The sequence below is a fragment of the Nanorana parkeri genome, unplaced genomic scaffold (genome assembly GCF_000935625.1).
Source record: "Nanorana parkeri isolate BGI_ZX_2015 unplaced genomic scaffold, ASM93562v1 scaffold1023, whole genome shotgun sequence".
Taxonomy (NCBI): domain Eukaryota; kingdom Metazoa; phylum Chordata; class Amphibia; order Anura; family Dicroglossidae; genus Nanorana; species Nanorana parkeri.
The window spans coordinates 580,650-594,980 of NW_017307291.1; the positions used below are offsets into that span (position 1 = coordinate 580,650).

At 43.4% G+C, this 14,331-nt stretch overlaps 1 protein-coding gene across 1 annotated transcript; it reads left to right on the plus strand.

Annotated features, from left to right (window-relative positions):
- Positions 1-6: 6 nt before the first annotated feature.
- Positions 7-14,062, plus strand: PLEKHF2 (pleckstrin homology and FYVE domain containing 2). The gene is made up of 2 exons (XM_018567227.1): positions 7-250; positions 12,856-14,062. Exon 2 carries the CDS (start codon positions 12,872-12,874, stop codon positions 13,619-13,621), a length of 750 nt encoding a protein of 249 aa, XP_018422729.1. The 5' UTR covers positions 7-250; positions 12,856-12,871; the 3' UTR covers positions 13,622-14,062.
- Positions 14,063-14,331: the final 269 nt, after the last annotated feature.

The following is a 14,331-nucleotide window of genomic DNA, read 5'->3' on the forward strand; positions in this document are numbered from 1 at the left end:
GGCTGTGTACGAGTTCTCCATGGAATAACAAGCCTGTTTCCTGGCATGTGCGCGGTGTGCCCCCCGGGAGGGCGGGGCCTGGTGACATGTGATGAGAGGCGTGGCCGCTGTATTTATCGCAACGCCGCGCTTCCTTCCCCCCCGGTGACGGGAGGCTGTGGGATCGGGCAGATCCTGGAGAGACGGTCCGCGGGAAGATAGGAGGCTCGGTGTGAGCTGGGAAACACCCTGGGCGTCCCCGACCATTCCGGTGAGTTGTGGGGCCGCTTTCCATACACTTCACTGAACTCTGCCGGCGGGGCACGGCGGAGAGAACTCCTTCACCCCTCCTCAAATTGGCATCGCCGCCGCCATGTTGTTGTGGTGAAGTTTAGAGAGGGAACCCCGGGAGTGCGGGGGGTGGACATTCTAGTGGGGTGTGATACCATGTACGGACTTGTAGCAGAACTGACAGTCCCTGCCGGGGGAGGGGGAGACTCTGCGGCCATATAGAACATTGTGGAGAATAATCGGCTTCTATGACAGGAAAGAGACACCAGAAACTGATACAAAGTAACCAGGAACATTCACAGTTCCAATGTAGGAGAGAGAAGAGTCCAGGAAGAGAACAGTCCTCCATTTCTGGGACTTCATCCTACATTTGGGGTCATGTACATGGACGGTGGTGAACCTACAATGTCATTCTGATGTGTTCCCCAACAATGCCCTCCAACCCCGTTCTCATCAGGGAGCCTCGGTGCTATATACAGCCTCCTATAGAAGTCAATGGTTGTATGCGGGTATATGCTGGACAAGTGTATATGCACTCATGTGTTGGGACTGTGCATCTATACATGTGCGCATGTATATGGTACCGGCAGCGTAGACCTGTGTACAGCCATTGACTTCTACGGGAGGCTGTACACCGCATCTGTGACTCCCTGGTAGGGAAAGGGAAAATATGTTAGAATTTATATTTTTCCATCCATATGCATGTTTACGCCAGTCTGGTGTATACCTACGTACAGCCATTGCCTTCTATAGGAGTCCGTATGCAGCACCTGTAACTCCTTGGTAGAGAAAGGGGTAATATCCCAGAATTTGTTCTCCATCCATATGCATGTTTACTCCGTTCTGGTGTATACCTACGTACTGCCATTGCCTTCTATAGGAGTCCGTATGCAGCACCTGTAACTCCTTGGTAGAGAAAGGGGTAATATCCCAGAATTTGTTCTCCATCCATATGCATGTTTACGCCAGTCTGGTGTATACTTACGTACTGCCATTGCCTTCTATAGGAGTCCATACGCAGCACCTGTAACTCCTTGGTAGAGAAAGGGGTAATATCCCAGAATTTGTTCTCCATCCATATGCATGTTTACTCTACTTTTGGTGTATACCTACATACAGCTATTGACTTCTATGGGAGGCTGTACACAGCATCTGTGACTTCCTGGCAGAATTTACCTTGTGCATGTTTACGCCGTTCTGGTGTATACCTACGTACAGCCATTGACTTCTATGGGAGGCTTTACCTGTGACTCCCTGGAAGAGAAAGGGGAATATACGCCAGAATTTACGCTTTCCATCCATACGCATGTATACACTAGTCTGGTGTATACCTACGTACAGCCTTTGATTTCTATAGGAGGCTGTACGCGGCACCTGTGACTCCCTGGTGGGGGAATATGCCAGAATTTACAGTGTGCATCCATGCACATATGCATGTTTACACCAGTGTGGTTTATACCTACGTACATCCATTTCCTTCTATGGGAGGCTGTACGCAGCACCTGTGACTCCCTCGCATGGCCAGGGGGATTTTCTGTCTTTTAACCCTTTTCTAAATCTGGTGCGGGCGTTTGAGCTTCAAAAAACTCAGCGTCCGTATGCATCAGTGAACGTGACGATGGCTCCATGACTAATTTATCTATGTGGCATGGAGGATGAGTCCTGAGAACTAGGAACATGCACAGGTTTGCATTCCATGTTCCTTGCTGCAAGGTTAGGGGATTTCTTCAAGTGTATTTCCACTTTTTGCAGCCACATCAGGATAACATCTACTTTTTATATTAGTTGCATGTTCCCATTCACATAGCATAACGTAAAAAATAATAGAGATCTCTTCTTACTTTCACTTGCTTCTTCTGAAAACTCCAAAACTGAGGTTTTCTCCTGCGACTGTAATGTTAAGGAGGGGGCTGGAGAGTCGATGTTTACCATAATGAACCCGGTCTGTACTGTGCTGGTGGATCTCAATATCAGTTGTAAACTAGATGTGGACAGTGACTGTCCTAAAGGTGCCCACCTTACACCTTGTACACCTTACAATTATCGCCTGAATTTCGTCCGCAATCGTGTTTTCGTCCAAAAATCATCCAGTTGATGGGAAGTGCACAACAGCAATTAGTGTACAACTGGCCAAATTTCGTCTTTCAAGCAGCCTAAAAATGTTGTTGAGTTTGATGAAAATCGATGGATTAGTGGCATTTTCGTACCAAAAAAAAACTGCATGTAAATCGGTTCTTTCGATCGAGGAAATTCGGCCAGTTAGTGGTGCTGAGGAACGATAATCGCAAACTCCATTGGTCTGTGCATGATGTGGTATTTGGGCAAAAATTGAACGAGGGTGCAATGTCGGGACATAAAAAAAGTTGTACAATGGTTGTCAGGTGTATGGCCACCATAACAAAGGGTTTGCCATCTCTGAGCTGGTGTTCTGTGTTCTATGTAATGAGGGAATCCTTCTCTGTCCCCACTGTGTCTGTCTCTTCTCCGCTTTCTCTTTTTAAATTTGTTGTTGAGTAGCTTGCAGTCTGCCCAAAAGCTCGCTCCAAAGAAACAGAAGAATAAGAAGGGAAACGGATATTTCATTATTTTCGCAGAAATACAGCTGTGTTGTGTTCTAGAGTCCTGCTTAACACAGCAGCAAGAACTCTAATTGGAGGAGAGGCCAGTCACATGACTTTGATAGGTTGCCATGTCTTCAATTTTGTTTATGATTTTTTCCTACCCTTTTTATTTGTATTTTTGTTCTCGTGGCTTCCACAGCCAGTGGAGTGCTAACAAATATGTAAAGCACATTGCTTTGTTTTTATAAGGGCCTGTTCACACTTCTGCGTTGTAAAACTGAAAAAGGGTCATGTGCATTTTTTTTCACCCTACATCAGTAAGGCCACACCGCATTATTCACAATTATCACGGGTAGCTGCGACCAGTGCAGTTTGCTGACTTCTGTTGGTGACTACAAGATAAGATGTTCTGTATGATTCTGTAAAATCTCCTCTCCCAGGTGTGGTGCTGTGTTGTCACTCCACTACAAAGCCATGTTCCACTGTTGTCACTATCAAAACCCAGCCCTGAGACATGCCATGCAGCCATCGTTGTAGTGAATGTAGATGGTGGCTGTAAGAGACCGCAATAGATCAGCAGTAAAAAGGATGAAAACATGCTTGTATTCAGTTATAGGGTAAAATGGCATCCTTGTTCCCCTCCCACCATGATAAAATGTAGGTACGTTTTTATAAAAAAAAAAAACCCCCAAACCTTCTGAATAAAATTGAATGAACATACTTTCTTGACACATTGGCAAGGGAGACATGAGAGGCCTTCCGGCAAGCTGTGGATCCCAAATGGAGACATTCCGGCACAAGTAACCAGGGTGTAAGGGGAGTACAGCTTTAATTTTGCTTCTAATGTGTTCAGTGCAACTGGAGCCAAAATTGTTTTGGATGTAGTGGAGAGGGAATAGTACCCCAGCCAAGTTTTTATTGCTGTCTGTTGCCCCATTAGGGAGATTCACCCTCTCCATTTGTCCAGGAGACCGTTATTACTGAAAGTGAAAGAAAATCCCAAATTTTGGGTTGTCGTCAGAACAGGAATAGACGGGAAATCTTCCAGTGAGGACACTAGTTTTGGTCACCCTGTTGACCACCAGGGATTTCCTGCTCTTTGGAGGGATTTCATCTTGCTCCCCAACGGGGCAGAGGTGTGTTTTTAAAAAGAAAAAAAAAGGCAATCGTGAGTTATAACCCTCCCTTACTTTATCCAAAACTACAACAACAATTTCGAATTTAGTTCTAGTTTAATCAATTTAAATATTAAGCTAGAAGTATTTTACCTGGGGGGTCTGAAGGATAAGTGGACCTTGCAGTTTACCTTTAGCTTGAAACTGGTTTACATAAGGTAAAGCTGTGTGTGTGTCTCAGATATAGCTCAGATCAGATGTCTGTGTCTTCCTAACTGGGCCCTTGACATCTGAATGCTGGCATGTTGTCCCAAGTTTATAGACCGTATAGTGACATTGCATGACATTAAAGGAGATCTATGAGGTGAGTGCTTTTCACTCCCCTCATAGTTCTAGCCGACCTGTGACAATGAGAATGTCACAGGTCGGCTCAGTAGATCGGGAAGTGAGCGAACACATAACGGCATTAGCTCACTTCTCGATCCTGTCACTGCTCTCTGCCGTGACAGGGGAGGGGCTGGATTCCCTGCTCCGATCCACCTGCGCTGACTGGCGGAACGGATGGGGCGGGTACAGCTGGCTCTGCCTCTAGATAGGCAGAGCCAGCTGTCAGTGACGCAGCTGAGCGGATCCCGGCACAATTGTCGGGATCCGCTTCAGCTGCGGCGTCTCAGTATACCGCGAGCAGCAGCCCGCGGTATACTGCGGTGTCTCAGTGTACCGCGAGCTACAGCTCGCGGTATACTGAGCCTAGGGTGACGGGAGGACGCTAGTTTGTGTCCTCCCGTTACCATAAGGAGAACTATGGGGAAAAGCCTTAACCCCATAGTTCTCCTTTAAGCCCTCATTCACACGAGTAACAGCCGGCCCGTACAGATCCGTGCTGCATGCACTGCTGTATTGGGCCGCTCCCGGGAAGGACAGGTGCGTGTGATTATACGCAGCAGCTTGTCCTTCTCTATGCGACTACGCCGCCCTACGCTTGCACGTCCGTACAGGTGTGGGTGTCCCTGCTCGGACGCAGACAGGGTCCATCCTGTCAGCTTATGAGTACAGACACCTGCACAGGCGTGAAGGGCGGTGTGCGGCTGCGTACTCCCATAGATAAGGACAGGCTGCTGCGTGTAATCACACGCATGCCCCTGTCTTTCCTGGGAGCTGCCCGATACGGCCATGCATGGATCTGTACGGGCCGGCCGTTACCCGTGTGAATGAGGGCTAATGGTGAATGTGCATTGCAGGTGAAATCACGTTAGGAGGTGACCTTTAAAAATGTTGAAGTAGTTCCCTGTTGTGTGACTTGAGGTAAACGCGGCTTTTTTTTTTTTTTTATGTGAGCAGCTTAAAGTGGAGTGGTCACCACTAAATGTATTGTACCTTTAAGTATAATTGAAATATAGTTAGTTTATTTCACAAAAAATAAAATTTCCCTCCTCTCCCGTCCCCACCCGGTCCCTCCTGCACTTCGCTGCAAGGATGACCATCAGCTAATGGTGGACGGACCAATGACCGCTCGTCATAGCAAGCATTGTGTTGGTACACTGCCTTTGTAATAAAGTTTTCAAGTGTTGGGAGCGTTATACCGGCTGGTGGGCGCTGGTCATCCTTCCAACTTCTTGAAACGGTGTTTTCCTTTTTAATTTTTTTCAAATGTGTAGCGCCGCACGTGTCGCAGCTTTTGATTTAGTGTTTGGTTCCAAATGTGCATCTGTACACGTACAGTAACGGTGCTCCTTTGACTAGTTCTACCCTGTGGTGGGAGCACTCATTTCATGTGACAATGCTGCTGTTGCATACAGGCAATAGGCAGCACCATCGCCCTATTAACAGTAGTGCCCCGGGCTGGGTTTTTAGATATTTTACATGACCACCTGAAACATTGGTGAAGAAATAGTTGAAAAACATTCTATTGGCAGGGGATAGGTGTGGTGGGTTTGTGTTTTTTTTTTTTTGTTGTTGTTTTTTTAAAATCTCTTTTTGCTGCCAGCTTACTCTTAATGTTTGCTGCATAGCCCAGTGCAGATAAAATGCAGTGCTGTTTTAAATGGAGGCCACAGACTCCGGCTCTTTTTTTCCCCCTCTACATAGACCCCCACCACTTGCACCATCTTAAAGGGGTTCTAAACCCTCCCTTTTTTTTGCCTATATCTACTGCTAGCATGCAGTAGATATAGGCAAGAAGTGTAAAAAAAAAAAAAAAAACTGCTTAAAATCCTTTTAAACTTACCTTGTTATCGCCGCTCGTTCCCGCGCCGAGAATCAGGAACTGCTCATACGGCCGCAAAGGATCTTTGGGCGGGCGCATGCGCAGTTCCGATGCTCGTCTCCCGGCCGATAAGAGATGCAAGGTAAGTCTATGGACGCGTGCACCCGCCTGCAGACACCGCAGGATCGGAGGGACAGAGCAGTTAGCGCTGGATTGGAGTGACATCACACCGCTGGAGGGACAGATGAAAACATTGGGAAAGAAGAGGAAGATCGGAAAAAGAGACATCATTTAAGGTAAGTGCTAACATTTACATTGGGGGGAGGGAAACATTTTTTTGCCATTTAATGTCACTTTAACATCTCACAGATGCACATTTCATCAAGCGTCTTGTGGTAGATAGGAAACTGGTGAAGTAGAGACCCTGAAGTCCCTGCTGAGCCATGCAGTCCCCCATCTCCTGGCTTTACATGGGTTATGTATGGCTGCAGGCTGAACGAGTAAAAGCTCTCAATTCCCACATCCAACATGGATGGAGGAATCTACTTCTATTCTGCAGTGATTGTATGGCTGAGATTTTTTTGGACCGGCTCCATCAAAAAAAGTCAACTGAAAAATTGACGCCAGACACTGGACCAATTTTGGCCGAGTCTGCAGGACTTGGATGAAACTCAGCCAGTGTATGGCCAGCTGAAGAGGATTGATGTGCAGTGTAGAAGAGTTTTGCATGTACAGATAATGGAAGCCCTGCTGATTTTCAAAGCAATAAGCTGCATTTTAATACAGGAAATATTTGATAAAACCTTTACAACATGTTTTTAGGACAAGTAGTGAGGCGTTGGCAGTTTTGTCTGCTATCAAACAGAACCATAATAAAGTAATTTCTTTAACTTTATGTTTTATAGACCGAGTTGCTAAGGCATCTGAAATGTTAAATATAGTTGTTGTACTTGGCCTCCATCTGTTCCTCCTCTTCCATGGCTTGCAGTATGAATCTGAAATGACAGCTTGTTTGCTCAGATTCATTTTAGGGGTATGGACTTCTTCCATCTCTGTTTACACTACAAATCCCAAGACTGCTTGCTAAAAAGTCCAAAGTCTTAAAATGTCACTGTTCATATTGTGCACAAGATGTACAGGAAGTAGAGGATCGGTGTCTTTGTAGAAGATTGTTTTACTATTTCATTTAGCTTCTCTGCTGCAACACAGTTTTATTAAGTTTGCATTCCTCTTGAGTCTAAGTTTACCAATATTGTTACATACGTGCAGTTTCCTGAACCAACTGTGTTCAGGGGTTTTGGTTTTAAAGAAAAAATAGTCGCATGATTGGTGGACAGAAATAGTTGGGGAGAGTATGTTGTAATCAGATTTGTCTGAGCTGGGTGTGCTGCTGACAGCAGCTTTCCTAGTCTGGTCTGGGTTTAGAGGTGACATGTTCGTTTTGATGCAACTAGTCATGCTGAGTCCATGCACTAGTCTTAATATAGTTTCCGACTTGGCACGTGACTGCCTGCAATGTAACATTACATGTATGAAAATATAGTTTATATCCTCAAGAAGTGCCTGCATACCAGGGTGGATACAAATCGATGATTTTTTTAAATAAAATCAGATTTTTTTTTTTAATCAAATTTATTTTAATAAAAGGCTTTTGGAGTAAAAATCTAAAAGATTTCTTACTTAAGATACATTAATAATTTTATTTAGCATGAAATGGAGCTTAGTTATGTAGCATGAGGCTGTATATTCCACAATATTTACATTTTTGGTAAACTCATTCAATGCAAGCTGAGAACATGCACTGCATTGATGCATTCACACAATTTCACAGTAAGTAACCATGAGATAAATCATAAAACAAAGTTCAGGAATATTCCATTAATCCCATTGTTTTGCAAATCTACGTACACTGCAAACTGTATGATTGTTTGAAGAGAAATGCATCTGTACCAGTATTGGTGAATGGGGACTCTGTTGGTGAGTCAACAGTGGGTCAGAGGAGGAGCCGCTGCGGGACAGAGATGACAGTTGCAGCTGAATACTGAAAAATGGCCTGGCCAAGAAGGGGGTCTAAACACCTGGTCTTGAAGTGGTTAAAAATTATGATTTAAATCCAATCCACCTTGCTGCATACATAATTGTATCAGGCCCATGCAGTAGAGTGCAGTCTCCCAGAGGTGCCTGTAACGTAACATGACGTGTGACAAAGCTTGAGAGCAAGAAGGGGCTAGTATTTGTATAGCTCAGTGTGGACCGTGGGACAGAAGGTTCCTATTGATGAGAACAGGCAATTTGTTCTCATTTTTAAATGCTGTCAGAATTGAGGGAGAAGACCTAAAGGGCCATAGAGGAGCAGCTATACATACTATCACCAAATTTCAGACTTGCCAGTAGCTAGCTCCGTAATGGAGATCCAAGAATACCCTCTACCATTGAAATAGGAGCCTCACTGTTGTCCATTGTAAACTGCAGGTGACCACCTGTTGTCTGTAGGATAGGTTGTCATGCTCGGCCTGGCACATAGAGCTTGTGGTAAGGCAGAGCCCCATCGCTAAAGCCATCTTAGAATTGCTGGTGGTTAGCAGACTAAAGAGAAGTGCAGTACAGACATTTTTTTTTTTTTTTTTTTAGGGATATGATCGGCTTTGTATAGAGTTCTGTTCTCGGTTTCTCTCATTTCTGCTTAAAAGAGAAACGGACAATATGGCTGTATAAGCAGGTGTGAGGTGCAAGTTTAAGGCCGGGCGATTTTAGTTCAGTCTCTCAAAGATGTAGATGACTACCTGTCTAAAGCATGCAATAGAATGGATGCAGAAAGATTAATGTGGACAGTCCGCTTGTTCAAGGGAGATAACTAGCATTCTTGGTGTCTAAGATTTTCCTCCAGTATGTTGTCAAATCTCTTTGACCGGGCATTTATTATTTCCTCTTGTTGCTCATCACAGCCTCTACCTGCCGGACAGAAGATTGTAGGTCCCGTGCTTTTATCATTAGTTGAGAGGGCAGGCCTATTCACGGGAGGCAGAAGGATCTTTGTGACCATCAGATGCATAATACACTACCCCAGTCTGCATGTGCTGTTGCATAATTGAAGTATACATTAGAACAGGTTTGGTTGTTGTAAAAGGTTTACAATGTAAAGCTTTGGCCGGGCTGCCATACAGCTATTCTCGGACAGCTTATGTTACTCTTCTAGTGTCACAGTAACAACTGTTCTGCTTTATTGCTCCTGATGCTTCAAGTGGTTGGCTGTTCTAAGTATTCTGTACAGTTGCATGTGACATGCAAACATGTGCCCTTGTTTATACAAGTTGTTAAAAGGAACAGCAGCTTGTTGGAACCTGACAGGTTGGTTTGGGAAGCGGTCATTTTCTCGCTGTTGCACGTTAAAAAAACGAAAGAGCGAATTGGATAGCTATGGGCAACACACTTCTTTCTGTTGTACTTCTAGATCTGGAACCTTAGAGGCAAAAAACATAGCACCTAAGATCATGGTTTTACCTTTTGATTTAAATTGATCTCCACGATAATATTAACTCCCACCCCCAAATTGCTGGCTTAAAACAAAAAGGTGCGGTCACCTGATGCTCCACTATAGAGCATTCTCTATTTCTTTCTTTCACATTAGACTTCTTTGGGTGCCCCCATCATTGCCTACATGACTTCCTATTGGTCGTCCAGTGGGGAAATCAAAATCCAGAAGTGGAGTGATGTCAATGCAAGGGGACTAGCCAGGTCAGCTGCATCTGTGGTGTTCGATTAGAGGTCCCCCACACCCTGAAACAGTACTGGTGAGGGACCTGCATGGTGGACTTAGGTGAGTACAACTTGCTTCATAAGGCAAAAAGAAAAAAAATGAACAGGATTGGTTTGGGGGGATGGGGAATATCCTGCAGAGGGGCTTTAATAAAGCTTTTTTATTTTAAGGTAATTTCACATCAGTGTTTCATCTTTCAATATATTTTAAGTTTCACATTCCAATTATTTAAAGAACATATGCTACTGTTTTTACTTCTGTATATGTGCTAAGTCAGTGCTGTGCCAGCCTACATGAATTTTTAAAAACAATTGAATTGATCTTTTCAAACATTCAGTTTACCAGATGACTCCCATCTCGCACGGAAAACAGAAGAGCTAGATGCACAGTGGGCTGCTGCATGAAATTCTCTGGTTATGTGACTCGGGCATGATCTGGAGTTCCAAAATAGACTGAGAAACTGTAAGGGCACTTCTTAATGCCATTATATTAACCTGGACCCCAGTACGCTAAGCCAACACATCTATGCTGTAGTATGTTGCTTTACAAAAAAAGGGTCCTGTGCAATTTTAGGCACGTTGGGCTGTGCTGGCAGCCCATCAATGGTAATTGGGCTGCCTTTGCACCGTGCACACTAAGGTCTCGTTCACACCTAGGCGTATTGCATATGCGCGTCTGTCGCACGTTTTTTACCATGATTCGCGGTAAAAGTTGCGCGTTTCCGAAGGCTACTTGGCTGTATCCCAATGGAAACGCGCAACAAAACGGCCCAAAGTAGTACCTGTACCTTTTCAGGTGTGGGCCGTTTTGTAGCGCGTTAGGGATGGGCGGAAATACGCCAAGGTGGGAACGAGACCATTGAATAAAATGGGATTTCTATTTTTGAGCGTTTTGTAGAGCGTTCGTCGAGCGTAGAACGCGCTACAAAACGTTCAGGTGTGAACGAGGGCTAACTCACAAATTAACACACTAATGCTCCACGAAGAAGTGGGCCCAAAATATTTCCTGGTTCCTGTCATTTCTTGAGTCTACTGAGCTCTAATATCCTGCCGCAATTGACATGTCTTGAGGTGGGAGAAGAAAACTGATTTGCCACAAACGACATCTAGGACAAGAGTAAGAACTGACTTTTCTGAAAATGGGAAGAAACTGTTCATATGTCTCAAGCTTATCCTGGATACTGGGAACTGTCATATTGTCCTCGTAGGTTGAATGTCTCTCTAGTATGTTTTTTTTTGAGTATTGTGTGCCTGCAGTGAAACATGTACTGAGATCCAAATCAAGGTATCAATATCTGCACACCCACCAGCCACCTTGCTTGGAAAATACCAGGCTGTGCCCTGATTGGTGTTTTAGGCGGATATCTCTTGGGAGGGGGCTGGGATTGGTCTTGGCCAGTCTTTGCTGGTAGCTACAATGAATCATCCTTATTGGTGTGAGTCGGTTTTCTTATGTCTGCTGAGGGGACTGTTAATTTGGATATCCATTCACCATGTAAAAACCCTGTTCTAGCACTGTAGTGGGATGTTTTCTTTTTGGTTCCATGGCATTTTTATTTATTTTGCTGCTCAAGCTTTTATAACCATAATGGAAGCTGCAGAAATGTGCATATCTCAAAGAAACAATATAATGGAAAAGTCCGTAATCTTTTATGTTGCATAGCTGCTCGACGTGTACATTTTAGATTTCTGTTTGGCAGAATGACTATAATGTATATTTTGGCAAATAGTGACCATAACTAGATCCTATAAATGGTTGAAGTTTTGTGCTGACAAAATACTTCCAAAGTGTTCCTGTGGCCATTGCTAAGAGATGGGTTTTCTATAGAAAGGGAAGATTGTGATTAGCTTAACATCTTGCATAATGAATAAGCGCCAACTAGAAAGTGCTGAGGTTTGAGATGAGTTACAGAGACAAGATTACTGACACTTCTATTTAAAAAAATAAAAATAAATTGTGTGTATTTTTTTTTTATGTAAGCCAGTGAAGATTTGCGGGTTTTTTAGAAAGTAGAATGAAAATTAAAACGGTCCATATTGTGGAATTTGGCAGATATGACACCCTGAGAAAAAGGGTGTTGGGTAGAATACATCTTGACTTTGGGTTGGGACGTTTTAAACTTAAACATTCACCAGTAGCACAGCAAAGAAAATTCTACTTCTTTATGCCACACCTCTTGGCTTTACTTATCATGGGATAAATGCAGAGCAAATAAACATTCCAGAAAAATGTGTGTACTATATAGTGAGGGTTGTCGACATTGTGGTATGTATGTATGTATGTATGTATCTATCTAATTTTGGGTTTACCAAAGACTCAAGTAGGGTATACACTGTTAGAGATGCAAACAAACAAAATCTATTTCGGAACGTTTGTTCGCTTTTCTAATTCGTTGATGTGGTGACATCGCTTATCAATTTTCGACCGCAGTGGTGAAAAAATTTAAAGGCACCTGTTGGAAAACTTTCCTCGATGGAACGAAATTCTAAAGGCGAATGTGGTTTTTGTTCATGAAGCTCCATTCATTCCAAAAACAAATGTTAAAGAAAAATGAAATTTTGAATAACAATCACCAAGTCTCTGATGTTATCGAATGGTCCAATGGGATTTTTCCTACAAACGTTCATGCAAAAAAATCAGGAGTAATTAGAAGACATGATTCCTCTTAACCTTATGTCTTATTAAAATTCCATATGGCTATGCTAACGTAAGGGGCTCCTCACTTCAGCTGTGAAAAACACTTCAGCAGTTATTGGCTGAGGGTAGTGCCAATCAAGGCTAAACTTGATTAGCTAAGATAATGTAAGGTTGGAGCTGCTGAAGGTGGAATCTTGTATAAATCTATTGATCTTTCTAAAAATGTCAGTCTCCTAATCTCTAGTGAAACTTTCATTTGTCTTTTCTTTTTAACAAAAAAAACTTAATTATTTTTGTTTAACATTTTAGATCTGGTGAGTAAAAAATGGTGGATCGTCTGGCAAACAGCGAAGCCAATTCAAAACGTATCAATGTAGTGGAAAGCTGCTTTGGAACAGCTGGACAACCGCTGGCTATCGAAGGTCGAGTTCTCATTGGAGAAGGTGTGTTAACAAAACTCTGCAGGAAGAAACCAAAAGCCCGGCAGTTCTTCCTGTTCAATGACATTTTGGTGTATGGCAATATTGTCATTCAAAAGAAGAAGTACAACAAACAGCACATCATCCCTCTCGAAAATGTTACAATAGACTCCATACCAGACGAGGGGGACTTGCGCAATGGGTGGCTCATCAAAACCCCTACCAAGTCGTTTGCAGTGTATGCCGCCACAGCAACCGAGAAATCCGAATGGATGAATCACCTCAACAAGTGTGTTTACGATCTTATTTCTAAAAGTGGCAAGACCCCAAATAGCGAACACGCGGCGGTGTGGATTCCAGATTCTGAGGCTCATACTTGCATGCGCTGTAAGAAAGTGAAGTTTACCCCCGTTAACCGGAGACATCACTGCCGGAAATGTGGTTTTGTCATTTGCGGACCTTGCTCTGAGAAAAGGTTCCTTTTGCCGAACCAATCTTCAAAGGCTGTACGGGTTTGCGATTACTGCTTTGAGCGATTGTGTAGTGGAGATTTGTCTTCCAATCCGTCAACCAGATCAGACTCCCTATCCAGTTCCCCCAAAACAACCGATCACCTGTCTGATGATGACGACGACGATGATGACAGCAGTGACTAAACCTTTTAAGAAGCACACATTGGAAGGCTTGATTTTTGGAGGGCCGATTGGTGGAGCTAAGATAAATTTGTGCTGCTTTTTTTAACTGGGACCGTTTAAAGTGAACACTCATTGGCTGAGCAACCCCTGCGTTATTGATTACCCTTTGCCTGAGAATATTTAACGATATGTGCCTTGATATAACAATCGTGTTTTTGGTTCTTTCAGGGATTGCTTTATAAACCTGTAAAGCTTTTAATTTTCTCTTCTGAAGCTCCTGCAGGTAGATTTGATGATCACAATCTAAGAAATCTGAGAATTCTTCTACTTGTCGTGGTTTTATAAATATCAGAACAGTGACTGAATCCAGTCAGTGATTTCAGGTGCCTTATTAGTGCTAAGAAGGGACTTCCCTCTGTTGGTGCATAGTCAGACACTATAGAAATAAAATCTTCATTTATAGATCTTTTAAAAAGGCTGGTTTTCTCTTTTACCTTACTGTTTTAAGTTTTTTTTGTATTTTCGAACTCAGGACTTGTCAGCACTGTATTCTCCTCCTAATGTAACTTTTCTGATTTTGTAATCCTATAGGAGGCATTGCAAAATGTCCTCCCTGCTCTTTATCACAAATGCCCATGAGCCAAATTGTAGGCTTGGGGAAACTACTACATTGGGTGCATGTTTTGTTCTCTCTTTATCCTTTTGTGCTATTATTTTTTTCCTCAAATGCG